General features: G+C 40.3%; 1 protein-coding gene across 1 annotated transcript in view; it reads left to right on the top strand.

Annotated features, from left to right (window-relative positions):
• MARCHF11 (membrane associated ring-CH-type finger 11) overlaps positions 1–16,605 on the top strand; it is a 104,456-nt gene extending 87,851 nt beyond the window's left edge. Inside the window, exon 4 of the mRNA XM_069492745.1 lies at positions 15,948–16,605. Within this exon, the coding sequence (XP_069348846.1) occupies positions 15,948–16,270 (323 nt within the window). The 3' untranslated portion in view covers positions 16,271–16,605. The remainder of the gene's footprint in view (positions 1–15,947) is intronic.
• The last annotated feature ends 401 nt before the right edge of the window (positions 16,606–17,006 follow it).

Here is a 17,006-nt window from a genome sequence, read left to right as displayed (position 1 = left end):
ATTAGGTGAATTCAGTTTCTTGTTACAGAAGCAACAAACCAAAACCCTATTACATTTAGTGGTATTCCCGAAATACAGATGGCAGTGCTTGCACCTAATCTGATCAACACTGTAAATTAGTTGCAAATCCAAGTCTAGAAAATGTTTTGATCTTCCATGAAATATTATGGGAAGGAATTGATTATGGTTACACAGTTACACACATGCATTGCTTTTGTTTTTTTTTTTTAATTTTCTTAATTATCCACATAACACACACATACACACAATTTTTGTTTATAATTGTGTAATCTATAAAGTTACAAAAAGACCATTTCACTCACATGCCCCGTTCTGCTATGCCACTCCCTTTGCAGAAATGTCCCCTCTCAACATTCTGATGTATCTTCCAGATTTTTTTTGTTAGGTTTACATGCCTATAGGTACATAGATACTTATGTAATTTTTTTCATGTAAGTGGGATCACACTATATAAAGTGTTGCGCAAATAGTCTTTTTCATTCAATAGTATGATCTAGAGATTTCTCCCTGTTATGACAGATACATAACAATGTATTTAGCCTTTCTTCTGATGAATATTTAGGTGGTTACCTATTTTTTCCATTGGGGACAGTGCTGCAAAGACATCCTTTTATGTGAACGTTTCTGTTGGCACAATTCCAAGGAGTGGAAATTCTGGGTTGAGTAGCAATAAGCACGTGTTATATTTTGATAAGTCCTTTTACAGTGCTCTCTACAAAGGCTTTACCAATTTATACTCCCCTCAAACATGCGAGAGTTCCTGTTTTCCTGCACCTTGCCAGCCATGGGCATCACCACTTTCTTGACCATTTAATTGGTGGTTTTAAGTACATTTAACACCATTAGAGTGGTTTTCTTAAAATTAATTCTATAACTATTTAAACTTGTGGAGGAATTTTCTTTAAGAAAATAAAAATGACCACACTGGAATGTGATGTTCAGGGACATAGAGTAGGTGTGCTCTCTAAACACTCACAGAAACACTGTAGGGAGAGATTGAGACCAGAGATCACTGCTTCTCAAAAACCCTGCATTCCGCAGCACATTTTAGGAGCTCTTGGGTCAGTTTCTTCTATTTATTGTACTTTTAACACTGAGGGGATTTCACTTCTCAGTCTCTTTTTGGTGTAGAAAGTACTCCCTGAAATTGCCTCAAGAAAAATGGCTTCCCCTCGATTTGTGGCTGAAGTTCTGATTCTGTTATTGCTTGTTCTTCATACTATTTTATTCCTCAAACTAAAGCATAAGCATGCAGAATGGGGGAGAATAGACACACACACATACACACACACACACACAAATACATACTGAAATACCCACCAGGAACCAAAAATATCATCTCCCAGGGCTCTTTTGAAATAATGAAATAAAGCATGATGTAATTGTTTATGCTTTCTTACTTTTGAAAGCTACAGAGATTAGAGAATTTAAAAAAATAACCTGAGATATACTAGAATGAGTATAAACTCAAAATGTCTTCTCCTGACTGTACCAATTATAGTTCATATTGAAAAAAAAATTCTCCTTCTGTAAAAATTTCATACTCTCCAACATAAAGTTTTATTTTTCCTATATTTTGAATTAAAATAAGTTTTCTTTCTTTCTTTTTTTTTTCTTTTTTTGAGACAGAGTCTCGCTCTGTTGCCCGGGCTAGAGTGCTGTGGCATCAGTCTAGCTCACAGCAGCCTCAAACTCCTGGGCTCTAGGGATCCTCTGCCTCAGCCTCCTGAGTAGCTGGGACTACAGGCATGCGCCACCATGCCCGGCTAATTTTTTTATGTATATATTTTTAGTTGTCCAGATAATTTCTTTCTATTTTTAGTAGAGATGGGGTCTCGCTCTTGCTCAGGCTGATCTTGAACTCCTGACCTCGAGCGATCCTCCCGCCTCGGCCTCCCAGAGTGCTAGGATTACAGGCGTGAGCCACTGCGCCCAGCCTAAAATAAGTTTTCTTTAAATCCCCATAAATTCTTATAGGTATTATAGCCCCTTCTAAAATCTATTTTTCATATTTGATAATATATCTAGCTAAAGCTATTTGGGCACACACAGGAAAACTTTAGAGTTACCAGTTGGTAATATATTCACATTTCATTATAGAACTTCAGAATAAATAAATATAATACATTCCTGCAGTTTTAGATTGATTACATTAGACATATATTTACATTTAAAAAACCTAGGATAATATTTTCCTCTTGCTTTCGATATTATTTCACTCTGCTATTTTTTTCCAGGTGGAACAGCTAAAGGTAGCACATGATTTAACATTTTGTTGACCTGAAATGTAAAATGTACATTTTCTAACTCTGTTTCTGTCATATGAGTCACAGTAAAGAATTTTGACGAAGAATTTCAGGGTAATGAGGCTGGTGATGACAAGTAAGTTCCCAGTTGTCTATTTAATGGCCGGGTGGCCTCCTCCTAACATGGTGCTTTGCGGCCATCTTCCTCCCTGCAGTTTGCTTTCTGTGAATATAGGCCAATTAGCATAAGCAAAGCATAATTAAGAGGGTAAATCTACCGCAAAAGAAAAGGTTTTTAATGCATTCCAAACGAAATACAAATGACTTTTAGACTACCTCCTTTTAAAAATTCTCCATGCCCTCTGGCTCCTCTCAGCGTGACTCACTAGTTGACAATATTTCTTAAATTATTTTAGGTTAAAAACATTTGAAAAGGGTATCTGCTGGTAAGATTTGTAAAATGTGCGGGCCTTGGGCCATTGTTGATAGATGGCATTTTTTAAAGCTGCAAAATATTTATGGATAAATATAAAATGTATCAAATAGTTTCAAGTGAAGAATGTAAAATGACTGAGAGAACAATTAGAATGTTCCCTGTGCCCCTTAGGGCCTCTGTCCCACACAGAGTGGGCTGAGGATGTCTGAGAAGAGTAAGCTCTTTCCTAGGCCTCCCAAAGTGAGTGTGGTCTGACGTGGGCCACCTCCTTTGAAGATGCTTTTCCCTATGGGAAGTGGGGACCACAGCTGCCAGCCCCCCCAAAACACACACTTCTCAGGGCTGCACAAGCAGGGCAGCTCCATCCCATTCAAAATTGTCAGCAATTTTAATCAAAAAACTTCACACATATGTAAAGTAGTTTTTTTCCCCTGCAAGACAATGGAGCCCAGATCCGACCTTTCATCACACCCGGATCACCACCACCGCTCCCACTTCTGGAATCTGAGCTACGGGGGTCACTCAGGAAAACCAGGCTTTGAAAGTCCACAGGCCAGCGTCCAGCCCTGGAGCGGGCTGCGGAAGGCTGCTTAAGGGCTGCGGTTGCACTCTGGGTTGCAGTGGTAGGCAGGTGGCGGGAGGCGTTGTTGCTGTATTTATCTCATCCCGAGTTTCACAGGAAGCACCAAAGTGGATACGTCTGCATGAATCATACGGTGTGTGAGAAAAGCAGCTCAACTTAAACACTGCTTGGCATAATAGCCATGAAAGTTGACTAGCCCAGTGTTCAGTATTTCCTTTTTGAATCTTCATATCACTATAATTTTTCCCTCCAGACGTATGAGCCACCTCTGCTCCAGGAAATGCCTCCATTTCCTGATCTATAATTTGAGTGGGGACCTCCATCTCCCCAGTGCCACGCTTCGGCTACTTAGGAGACCTTTGCGCAGCGCTTCTGTAGGGAGGACAGGAACATTCTCCTCCTCTTGCCCAAGCCCCTCTGGGTTTCCCTTCAAACTTCCTCCCAGGCAGAGCCCGGACTGCAGGTGAGCTGCGCCCGCGCAGCCGAGACTGTTGCAGATTTGCACACTCTGCTAGCTCGTTTGGAATCATTTCTTAAATAGAGTGGAATTCCTTTACAAGCACAGATCTTATTCCTGGGCTCAGAATAGCTTAGCATGTTTCATGCCCCAGGAAATGCCTCAGCTTCATTTAGAAAGAGTCTGATTCAACACGGTGAGCCCGAAACACAAGCAAGAGTCCTCGGATCTCGACAGTGTGAACACGCTCTGGGCCGGCCCCTGGGAGGCAGAGGCAGAGTGGCCCTTTGTAATTCGAAATTGTCAGAGGAAAAGCCAAGTTTTATCCTTCACATGCTTTGAGAAGCAGACCATTATTATTTCTGTTCTCTGGCGGTACAAATTATAGGCTTTTCTATGCCTTAATCATACTGATGTTTACTAATTTCTCTAAAGATTATTATCGTAGTTGATTATTAGTGATATTATTGCCTTTCAAACCCTGGGAAATAAAATAGAAGGGAGCTTGTTGCATATGCCGCTTGCCCTTCAGTGCTGTGAGTGGAAGGGTCTCTCTGAGCTAATTAACTCTTTATGCCCTCTAACGGGAGGGGCCCATGCCTTACTCTTATGACACTTTCAGCTGTCTCCACCAGTTGGGGACAGCCTAGCCAAGGAGGTGTCAGTTATCTACTGAGCCCACAGTCCCTGCATGGTTCACCGTGTGCCAAGCCTCCAGTGTGGGGCAGGGATATAAACAGAACAAGGGGTGGCAAATTGCGGCCAAACCCAGCCAATGATCTCACAGTGGATTTTCCATTTTTAAATGGTGGAAAAACATAAAGAGAAGACTCTTATTTCATGGCATGAAAATTATATCGAATTTAATCTTTAGTACCCATAAAGTTACGTTGGGACACAGACATATCCCTTCATTTGTGGGCTGTCACCGAGTTTCGGCAGAGACTGTGAGGGTAGCACAGCCCCAAGTACTTACAACCCGGCCATTTGCAGAAAGGTTCGCTGAGCCCTGGAATACAACATACTCCCTGCTCTCCACCTGCTTCCGGGAGACAGTCAGGAAAATGAGCAGTTAAAATACAACATGAAAAGCGCCGATGGAGAAACGTACGTGAGAACTAATGGGGGAAGATGCGTCATGCTGGTTGGCAAGGTCCGTGGAAGAAGAAAATCTTGATGCAATTTTAGGGAAGAGCAGAAACTAGGAAGGGCCCAGACGGAGGCAAATGCCTAGACCTATAAACACACAAATCATGGGATATTTTTAAGGAATCCTATGTGGCGTGGGGTGGCAAGAATGAAAGATGCTGTTGAAGGGCAGCAGCAGGGAAGGGGCCTGTGGGTGGCGCTTGGGACTGAGACCGCACGTGCTGGGTGTGACTGACCAGCCTGACACTGAGGACGGTCTCAGTGGTGTGGAAGCTGAAGGGGAGGGGCGGGTGGAGAAGGGGAGGGACAGTGCAATAGCCCAGGCCGGTGGTGAGGCCTGCGTTAAGAGTGGTGGGAAGCTGCTAGAATTAAAAGAGATTAATCAGGGCAGGGGAGGGGCCATCAGGTGTGACTCACAGGCCGACAGGTAGACAGGAGCAGCAGTCACTGAAATGCTGGGTGTCAGAACAGGGCCAAGGGAGAGAAAAGTCTTAGGTTCCTTTTGCGCATTTTCTTTTTGTAGAATTTCTGGGGAATCCCAAGTGGACATGGCCAGTAGGCAGCTGGACGTAAGCGTGCGGAGCTCAGGATAGAGGCTGGAGCTGGAGATTTACATGTGATGGTTGGAATCAGTGGATGCAGGGAAAATGCTTTGGCCTGAGGAACACAGACACGGCGAGACGTGAAGGGTGGCAGGGCCAGAGCAGGAGAGAGTGGGGTCGTGCACGGCGAGGAGGGCGGATCTTCTAGGGGAGGAGCCAGTGGTCCAAAGCGCAGGTGCAGGTGCAGGTGCAGAGAGGTGCGGTGGTGAGACTGGGCCACACTGAGGTTTTGTTCTGCAGGGCTGCTGGAAGACAGCAGCAAGATCAGCCTGCCTTTGACCACAAGCGGGGAGAGCTTTCCAGAAGGGGCTGAGCTTTCCCAGCTGCCAGAGAAGGAGCCAAAGCCAGCAAGAAGCTGGCACATTGGGAAAGGATCGTTATTTTGTGAATCTTCATTCACTTACTCTAAATTAATAAAGCCCCACACATGCAGAAACATTAGTAAGGAGAATGGAAAACATGGGATATACCATACCAAAAGCCATTTCTCTCTTCTCCTCCTCTGAAGAGAAACAATTTCCTGACAGGAATTATCTATGTAAAGAATCACATCGCAGTCTTGAAATTTTTTACTAGGTCACAGAATAGAATATTAAGGAAACTAATATAAGAGCATTTTTATATTCAGGTTAAACATTCCATTAATATTTTTAATTATAAACATCTTACTCATGTCATGGAATGAAATAGAAGGGTTTATAAATTTTAATTTATGGGTAGATGGTAGGTTCTGTTTGGAATTTTTATCCACTGCCTATATGACTTAAGAGAAATGAAAAATGAAGCCAACAACAATGAAATAGCCTATTACAAGTCACAAAGGTAAAGAGATTTTAATTAGACATTTCAATTTAGATCTTTTAAAATAATTATTGTCACTCCTCCAAAATAGAACAACACATACATGTGTAGTTTATTCTGAAAATTATTAAAATCTTATTTTGTGAGTCTGCAGTAGACAGTTTATTCACTGAAGAAGAAATGGAAAATTAGTTGTATCTATTTTCTTTCACTTGCCACTAAAGTTCACTAATAGTCTCTTTCTAAGAACTGGCGTTAGTTCATATACTGGAGTGTGGGAAACAAATGGAAATCTACCAAATCCTAAAAGCTTTAATTAACACAGAAGATAGACATTGATTGATATGCTTTTTAAACCAAATGCAGTTTTTATTAAATGCAGGTTTGCAGAATTATTTATTTTTAGAAATCATGAGGGTTGTTATAATTCCCCTGTCTCCTATCCAAATGTGCTACAATGTACCCTTTAGGATAAAGATCAGAGAAGAATTTACCCATCTCAGCCTTTGGTGTTACCCAAAAGATATTTTGATCCTATCTACTTCTTAGTCAGTATAATATCCCTTCTGGCCACTGACTATTCAGCAGGCAGAAGACACTGGTGATGACTGGCTTTGGCCAAGGATGCTGAGGTCTGAGCTCTAGCAGAACAAGCACACCGGACCCGGCACCAAGAGGCAGGCTCTGATTCTGAGCTCAGTCACTAAGTGTGGACCTTGAGCAAACCATGCCTCATAACTTCCCTGGGTCTCAGAGTCCTCATCCTCCAAAGTGAGACAGTGGGATTAAATCATACCCAATATATTTTTTTTATTTTAAAATTCAGTGACTATGTTTGTCCATCAGGTTCTTTTTGATCTTGAATGAGAGCTCTGTGATATATGAGGCTACTCCTTTGCTAACAAATTTTATCATCTGTCCAAGGATGGAGGAGCAGAATTGAAATGTCATTCAACTGAAATTAACTGATTCCATGCTCCCAATTATAGGAGAACTCTAGGATATCTTTATTATCTATTAATATAAAAGTATTGGGCTCATTTCTTTCTTCTATTGAAAAACCATATCCATAGAATTTTTTTTCTCAAGCAAAGCACTGTTGGGTAGAAACTTAGATAATATAACAATTCTTCTGACTAGTGAATTCTTTTAATCCTTTTTTTAAAAAAATTCAACATACTGTATCTTTTGTGATGTGTAACAAAGTTTGCACATTATATATATTATATATATATTTGCACATTATAATATTTGAGGAATATTCTTTGAATATGCCAATCGTAGATTTATCCTCCAGGGTTATTAGTAGAAAGATCAAGAGAGTGTCCTATCTATCAAAGAATAAAAAATATAGAATAATTGATTGATGGATAGGCTTCTTAGAAAAACAAGTGATCAGATGAATGGATGTTGCTTCCTTTTTACTCTCTCCATTTTGCCTGGAAATAGCAGGGAGGAATCCTTATCTGCCTCGCAGGTTTAGGCCTGGGCACAACCATTTTGTCACTATCAGGGTTCACGACTGTTTGATGCAGGCAAACATTTGATGGCCAGGCCAGCAAGACAGGAGGAGACTACAGTTTACTGGGGCTGAACACAAAACCTTTTACAGAATTTTGGCTCTTTTGCCCCGTGCCAGGCCCTCTGCCCACATTTCCTCTACCACCCCCCACTCAGGGCCAAACACACTGTCATGAAATATGGACCCCATCCCTAAACCCTTTCCAAATCTAGCACTGGACTGCATGTGTCAGTTTGTCTTTGATGTCAGAAAATATTACTTTAATGTTTCAAAAAACAATACTCAACACCCTTTTCTGTTTTCATAGCACAGTCACAACTATATTAAGTCAATCTTTGTCCCTTAGCTCCCAGTGATGATGGCTACTCTACTCTTTCTCTCTCTCTCTCCTTTAGCAAAGATTGGCTGAGTTCTTACCACGGGCCAGGCACTGCAGTAGGAACCGGTACCCAAAGGCAAACAAGGCAGGGTTCTGTTTCAGGGAGCACACAGCTGCTGAGGGACCACAGGCACATGAACAAGTTGGTGCAGCACAGGCAGTAAGGAGATCGACGTAAATCAGTGCAGGCATTTCCTGTGTGGCATGGTAGACAGCAGACGGAGGGAGTGATTGATTTTGTTGGAGTGCCTTGGAGAAGAAATTATGAGAGAATCTGAATCTTGAAGCATGATTAATAGTTCATCATGCCAAAAAAAAGTAAGAGAGTGGGAATTCTAGGAAATTCTGTTTTATGATTTTAGTTTGGATTTGCTAAGGCGCCAGAATTAGCAGAATTCAGTGCAAGAGGAGAGAGGAATTGTAGTGACCTCTAGATTTCTGGTTTGCATGACTTGGGGGATGGTCATTAACTGAAATAGGCATGGCAGGATAAGATCAAACTCAACCTGCGCCAGAACCTTTCAGAAAAGCTTCATTAGCTGTCACGTATTAATAATGCAGTATTAGACTTCGTCTGACAATTGGGCTTTCCCATCTTGTTCTCTTTCCAGAAAGCGATGTCATCAGCATTGGAGAGCCAGCACAGATGTGCCCTTTGCTTCCAGGCTGATGACTGCAGATGTCATGGAAAGGGGGACATTGAGAGTGTCAGAGACAGAATGAACACTAATTCTCTTTTGTGTGCTCTCAACAAACTCTGTCATCATTTAGGGTCTTCACTATTGTACTAATCATTTCTTCGTGTGTGCTGTTACCTACTTTGGGGGTGGGGTGGGCTGGATCATCAATATTTGGAAGTTATCTAGACCCTAATGTGTTTTGTGTCTTGGGAAGTTTCAGAATAATTTTTTAAAATTTTTTATTGATACATAATAATTGTACATATTCATGGAGTACATGTTATATTTTGATACAAGCATATAACTTATAATGATCAAATCAGGGTAATTGGGACATGATTCACCTGAAACATTTATCATTGCTTTATGTTGAGAACATTTGAAAACGTCTAGCTATTTTGAAATATAATAAATTATTAACTGTAGTTGCCCTATTGCACTATTGAACACTAGAACTTTTTCCTTCTATTTAACAGTATTACCCATTAAACAACACCTCTTCATTACCCCTTCCCACCACCCTTACCAACCTCTAGTAGCCACCATTCTATTCACTACCTCCATGAGATCAATTTTTTTAGGTCCCATATATGAGTGTGAAAATGCAATATTTGTCTTTCTGTGCCAGAATAATTTTTTGTCCTTGTCTTGTTTCTTACACAGAAGATGATATTATCGATGGTAATGATGAATCTGTGTTTGAGCCCTTGAGCTGTAAGCTCTCATCATCAGCATGCCATTCTCAACCTGGTTTGTGGAATTTTACTTGGTTCTAGGCATTTGTGAGCAGAGCAAAGCTCTGTACCATTTATATTTGGTGATAGAAAAATCAACACATATTTTACAGATGTCAGTGCACTTTATGTGGGCTATCTCTTTACATTATTTGTTCCAATATGGACAACATTGGAGATATGTATTCACAAAATTCCCATATGTCATTAGGACACTGTAGTTTCCAGAGGCATGGGTTTTAGGATATTAATTTATGATAGCTTTGTTTTGTGAGCTTAGTGACTTTTGCAGTGACATATATTATCTTTCAGTCTTCATCTCTCTAAGTTTTATCTTTCTGCATTTTTTGCATTAAACTTCATATATTGTTCAGTCAAACAAAAACTGTTCTGAACATACAAAGATATAACCATGGCTTATGGTTATATCTTTGATTTATGTTAACAAGATTCAACTATGGGGCAGTTACTTTTGAAGTGATTACCTCTATACTCACATCTAAGTTTCTATAATTATTAGGCATTTGAATCTGGGGTAGGTTGGAAAATAGTGCCAAGGAGATTAATGCATTTTGTTACATTCTAGCATAAAGATCGTCACAACAAGGGTATCTTGGACTACTGTTTCATTGGGTTGATTTTCTTTGGAGCAACCATACTCTGGTTTTCACCAAGTATCAGTGAAAATTAAGGAGTCAAAAGTGGGGCCAATTTATGAGATGGGCTCTAAACCATTCTTCTAGCACATGGAATTAAACAGAACCCAACCCGCATTCTGTTTCCAGTGTACGCTGACTTCCCCGAATGACATGGGTTATATTTATAAAGCTTAGATATATATATATATATATATATATGTATATGTGTGTGTGTGTGTGCACCTTTATATGTAAATGAGAGAGAGAGAGAAAGAGAAAAATCTTGGCAAGAGAGAATGGTGAAATTTAACCTAAAACTCTTGAGCATTTCACAATCAAGAGCCTTTTTTTGGCTGCTGTGAGCTGTGAGTTCTTAAGCTTTCCCAGAGGTCATTTGGATTGAACAGCACACGGAGCTTTACTGTGTTCCTCTGTGGTCTCACCACGGGCTTGCATTCCCTGGGAAAGCTGAGGGTGAGTGTCACTGCCCAGAGGAGGCTCTCACCACTGACAGTATCACCTTCAAATGAGGCTCCCCAGCCCTTTCCCTCCATGGGTGGGGAGGATAAGAAGTGGCTGTTTCACTGGCACCTCTAGTGACATAACAGTGTTGGTGACACACAGGATATTAAAGATGGCAGCTAATCCTATAAACTTCACTCAAATCACAACTTATTCATATTTTAAATGACGGTGATGTAGTTTATCCACAAGATCTGTTTTAGTCAGTTCAGGCTGCTAAACCAAAATACCATGAACTGGGTTGCTTAAGTGGCAGACATCATTTCTCCCAGTTCTGGAACTGGGAAGTCCAAGGTGACAGCAGCATATTTGGTGTCTGGTGAAGGCTCTTTTTCTAGTTTGCAGACAGCCGTCTTCTCGCTAGGCCCTTTCCCACGTGGCCTTTCTTTGGTGTGTGCACATAGAGAGAGAGAAAAAGAGGAAGAGATCTCATGTCTCTTCTTCTTTTTGTAAGGGCAGTAATCCCATCTTGAGATGCCCACCCTCATGACCTCATCTAACCCTGATTACCTACCAAAAGTCTCACCGCCAAACACTATCACATTGGGGATTAGGGCTTCAACATATGAATTGAGGGGGCACAAATATTTAGTCCATATTAAGCTCTTTTAGTTGGTGATTCTTTAACTAGAGGAGACTGCCATACTTTGAAGATTTAGGTTGGATAGGACTGTAGTACTCAAGGTTTGCATTTAGACAAATTTGGGTTCTAGTTTCAGCTCCAATTCTTATGTCTTCCTGATGTTGGACAAATTGTTAAATCTCTCTCGGTCTCAATTTTCTCAACTGTACAAATTGTTCAATAGTAGCACCTAATTTTAGAGTTGCTGTCAAGATTAAATGCAAGTCATGCATGTAAAGCTCTTAGCACAGTCCTTGGCACAAAATAGAACCTTGGTAAAAACTTATCTTATAAATTATGGGAAACAACCAAACCTGTCCAAGTAAAAGCTGAGACTGGTAACGCAAGAGATGAAATTGTTTGACCAGTGCTTTGGTGATTAACATAAGATAAAATTTGTTTGTATTTGACTATAAATTTTGCAAGTCTCTGTTAATTATAACACTTCAGGTGTTAAAGTAAACATAGACAAATGGTTGTGTGTGTGTGTGTGTGTGTGTGTGCGCGCGCGCACGGGCATGTGAGCATGTGACCATATGTGCCTTCGTAGCATTCCCGTCATTTCTTTCGGTAAATAACTCAGATTATACCACCATAAAGAACTTCCACTAACACACCACTTCAAAATTTAGAATATATTTTATTTACTTAAAAACTGTTTTTTATTTCAATTAAACCAGAATATATTTAAGCCTGCTTTGCTTTTCAAGATTATTCCCTGACAAAAATGTTCGTTTGTACACCGCTAGGAAGATGCTCCAATTAAATGTTACTGGCAAGAAAATGACAAAAACCAACCAACCAACCATACATGCACAAGCACACTTCCCAACCCTCCAAATTCCCATAAATCACACTTTGTGGACATTCATACCATTAATAATGTAGCAAGCATCCTAAAATATTTAATACTTACATTTTATAGAAATTACAATTGCTTTTCTCTTCGGGCTTAGTGACTCAGATGAAAAAGTAAATCCAAGTCTGCACTCATATGACCTGAAATGTCAAGGTGACAAATTCATTTGATCATCAGTAAGAAGGCAGAGCAGCATGGTTTTTAAAAGCTGGATTTCCAACACAATGAGCCAGAGCTGAATGGGTCCTTACTCTTGAGTGATCATAATAGCCATATCTTCTCACTGTGCCTTTTATAACCACTAGTTTTGTAACTAGTGGTTACAAAAGGCATTTGCCACAACTCCAGAACATTTAAAGAAGAAAGGGTAAAAATGCACATTACAGAGGACAACCTTGGGAGTGGGATGGCGTTCATTGTATTGCAGTAAAATTTAGGCTTCTAGAGGGCAAGGACTTCTTAAATGCTCGTGAGGAATAAAACAAAGTCTAAACATCATTCATAACTTAATGTAATTAAGAGGCAGCAGCCCATAGAGCTGGAAATTCAAGAGGATTATGTCTTTATGAAAACTTCAAGAAATTCTCTCTCTTTAAATTCAGTTCAAAATATACTATAAAGACCTGTAGGATTTATTTCTGCACATTGGGTAGATTTATGTATTTAGAAAAGAGCTACCAGAAATATATTCCCAGAAAGTGACTGTAAGCTCTAGTGAGTGATCTGATTTCTGGCCTTGCAAAGGAAATCAATAAAAAAGAATAGAATCCTGTGAAATGAATGGTTCCCCCCTCGGTGAAGCTCTCCCTACCCACCCCTATTGCTGCTCCTACCCAGAATGAACCTGTCTAGGGCTGTAATTGTTTTGTGATTAGTGTGAATGAATGCTCCTCACCACATAGATTCACTATTGATTTTTTAATTAATAATAATGTCTTGTATTTATATAGTTACTATCTCAGAGGAAATCTGAGTGCTTTATAGTTGATGAATTCCAATTTATCTTCATACTATCTGGCCGAATGTAAAGATTAGGTATTCCAATTTCATTTTAAGGAGGAAAAATTGAACCCAAAAGGTTTAATCATTGGCCATGGAGATTCAGAAAGCTAATAATATTATCACCAATTAAAATCTGGTAGTCTTGACTTTTGATTCGAGCTGTTTCCTGAAAACATCTGGTCAGTTAGGTCAACTTTAGATTATTCCTTTGGAAAAAGAAGTAGATCGAAACAATTATTTGAAATTGTTCTGATTAATGGAAGTTTACATTTCTCCTCATTATTTTGGTGGTGTACAATAATTATGCTTAAGACATTTTTACTTTCTAGACTACATGCATTTTTTAATGGCCTGTGTCAATATCTTTGGAGTGTTTCTACATCACATGAATCAGAAGTTTATCTCCTGGTAAGGGAGTAATTAGATTGGTGTGATTCTTCAAGGACTGGTATCTCCCTCACCTACCTAGTATTGATTTGACTAACAAAAAGTGAAATAAGCTCCCCAACAAAAACATGCTCAAAACCCTTAAGTCATTGCATCCTTCCAGTCACCCACTCCTCCAGCCTCACATATATGGAACTCTGATTTCCTCCTTTCTTCCGTTACAATTCCTATCAATTTTGCCTCGGGGCTTATTGCTTTGTTTCTCTGTGCTCTCCGTACGGCCACCACTCTGCTCTCCACGTGTAAGTCAGCAACTTCCTTCATTGTCTCCACACCTTCCTCAGTCCATCTTGTATTAACTTCCTGATAAAGTCCCTGTAATTTTTTGAAGTTTTGAATTATTCAGGCACAAAACACATACAGAACAGTATGTGGAACAGCCATATCTTCACCACCCGGTTTGACAGATGTGACATTCGAGATAAAAGTTGAAATCCCTCTTGGAAGCCCCTCCCCACTGTCATGAATCAGCTGTTATTGTTCTCATGCCTGCTTGTATGCGTTTACCATATGTATGTGTATTCATAAAAATGTATGGTATTCATCCACTCCAAGTGTTTCCTTTTGCAACTTTCATTGTTTCATTGTGACTTTGATATTTTCATTATAGTTTTGAGATGTATCCATGTTGATGCATATGACTTTATTCCCTTTATTTCATTGCTGTAGTCCCTTGGTTCTACAATTTTTCTATTCTTTTGAGGATGGATATTAAGATCACTTGTAATTTTTTCCTCACATACAAACAGTGAGATGTAATAAATGTTTCTGACTATGCTTCCTTTTTCACCTTTGTGAGAGCTTCTCTAGGGCATATACCCAAAGGTCTAAATGCTGGGAGGCAGGAACTGCTCATTTTCAAATTTATCATTACAAAGTGGTTGTGCCAACTGCCATGCTCACCTGCCTTACTTCACCAAAAATGGGCCCTTCCTTGGCCTCTGCATCGACTTTCCCTGGAATTTCAACCTTCTCCAAGAAAAGAGCTCTTCCTCACGGCTCTCTCTGAGGGACTCTCTCCAGGGACTCGTTTCATGTGAAGGGTCACAAATTCAAAAGCATCTGGACTACACACTGAAATGTAAACGTGTGGCAATGCAGCGTGTGTGGTAGGGCTGGGGTGGATGGTGATGGCCCCGTGTGCTAGTGCCTCATACCTGACTTATGAGCCACCAGTTCATAGTCCCCGAGTTTCTCATATTACCTTATTTATTTTCCTGAGAGTGTCTCAGAAACATGTAATCATCTGATTCCCTTTGTAGCAGCGAAGAGCAAGGATCTTGGAACCAGCCTGGCTGAGTTTAAATCCCGGCTCCTCCACCACTATTTGTGTGCTCTTGAGCAAGCTCCTTCACATCCCCGTGGCTTCATCCTGTTTGTGAAACAGGGGAAATGCTAGCACCTACTTCCTAAGTCTGTGCTGAGAACCACATGAGATAATTTACATGAAGCTCTCAAATAGCTGTTCAATACAGTTTTGTTGAATTGCTGAGCAAAGCACAAATAACAGTCATATTGTTCGTACTGTGTGTCAGGCATTGTTTAAGGAGCTGGGGAGACAGCACCCGCAATACCTCAATGTCTCTAACTCAACAGAGCAGAAGAATCAGGGTTGTAGAACGTGAATCATCACGTCACTCCTCTACTCAGATACGTATCCCTAATGAGGTCCCATCACACTGGGAATGAAGTCAATGTCTTTGTGACGTCCCACAGGGTCCTACGTGATCTGCCTCCAGTTGCCTCTGATGGCAGCTCCATTGCTCCTTACTTGCTCAGTCTGGCTCGTGTGGGCTTCCAAATGTGTGAAGCAACTTCCTCTTAATATCTGTTAGCTGTCTCTTTCCTAAATTAAGTTGCCAGCTGAGTCCAAGCCCCTAACATTTTGCTTGGCACACAACGGGCAGTCAAGACATGTATGTTAAATCAGTAAATGGGCCTAATGATTCTCCTAAGACCATGTAAATGCCCAAGGCATATTCTAAGCCATCACAGAGCAAGTAATTATATCCATGATAGCTTAACTCTCTGCATGTTACTGTATCCTTATTCTTTAAATATAGATTATCCCTGTTTAGCATGGGTAGCACCTTGCCATTAGCCATAATATTTGGGTAGACAGTATGTCATGTTCTTTAGTGAGGGTGAATAACAGAGAGTTGACTATTTCTTGAATCCCTTGTCTACAAAACAACATTCCCGACCTTTGATTATCACCAGTCTTTTTCCTTTTCCCTCAAATTTTAGGTCTCATTGTCCATGAAGGAGCTGCAGTTTACAGGGTTTTTAAGCGCTGGCGAGCTGTGAATTTGCACTGGGATGTATTAAACTATGACAAAGCCACAGACATCGAAGAGAGCAGCCGGGGAGAGTCTTCCACAAGTAGGACTTTGTGGTTGCCATTGACAGCTCTGCGGAACAGAAACTTGGTCCACCCAACACAGTTAACCTCGCCCCGGTTTCAGTGTGGGTACGTGTTGTTGCATCTGTTCAATCGGATGAGGCCCCATGAAGATTTGTCGGAAGATAACAGCTCGGGGGAGGTTGTGATGAGAGTGACTTCAGTGTGACAGAAGCATAAGATGATGCAGTGTGGACCACCCTGCACCTTTTGGAATGTAGTTGCAATGAATGGTGAAACCATAGCACTTCTAAAAACAAACATCTATAAACTTTTTAAAATTTATGCTTTTTATATGAACATTTGAATTGCAAATACATTTTTCTGAAAAAAAGAGTCCTCTTGTTCTTTGTTTTCCGATTTGTCACATCTTTTATGAGTTGGTACTTGAAATCATTATACATATAATTTTAACTCTACTTGGTTAAAAGAATGATGAAAGTTATCCTTAAGGCTAAAACTATTTTTTCCTGCTTGTTTTAAATATATTTTTATCAAACGTTTTGCTCCACGTGTAATTTTTCAGACATGTGACGCATGGGTAAGAGTTTAGAATGCTGTGAGCAGGTTCCAAAGTGCCTATCAAGTACGCAGCACAGAGGGGCTGCTCCTCATGCCTCGTGCTGGTTGGCAAATCTGAGCATGACATTTTTGCTCTGATGAAATAGCCTGTCCCCAGGAATGCAAGTTCTAGGAATTATGGCTTGTTTCCTAATTTTTGAAACAATACAGAGCGCTTGTAGAAATATAAAAATAAGTGGAATAAAATAGTTTTACTTCAGTACGTATTACATCAGCAGGGCAAAACCCTCAAAGCTTACCAAAATGTTGCATCCAGTACCTGTAATAATAATACAGCCTAACACTTGCGTAATCCTCTAATAGACCTATCACAATTAATTTAG

This window comes from Eulemur rufifrons, chromosome 17 (assembly GCF_041146395.1).
Source record: "Eulemur rufifrons isolate Redbay chromosome 17, OSU_ERuf_1, whole genome shotgun sequence".
NCBI classification, from domain to species: Eukaryota; Metazoa; Chordata; class Mammalia; order Primates; family Lemuridae; genus Eulemur; species Eulemur rufifrons.
The sequence above is the reverse complement of the archived record's forward strand: the minus strand, read 5'-3'. Positions and strand labels throughout refer to the sequence as shown.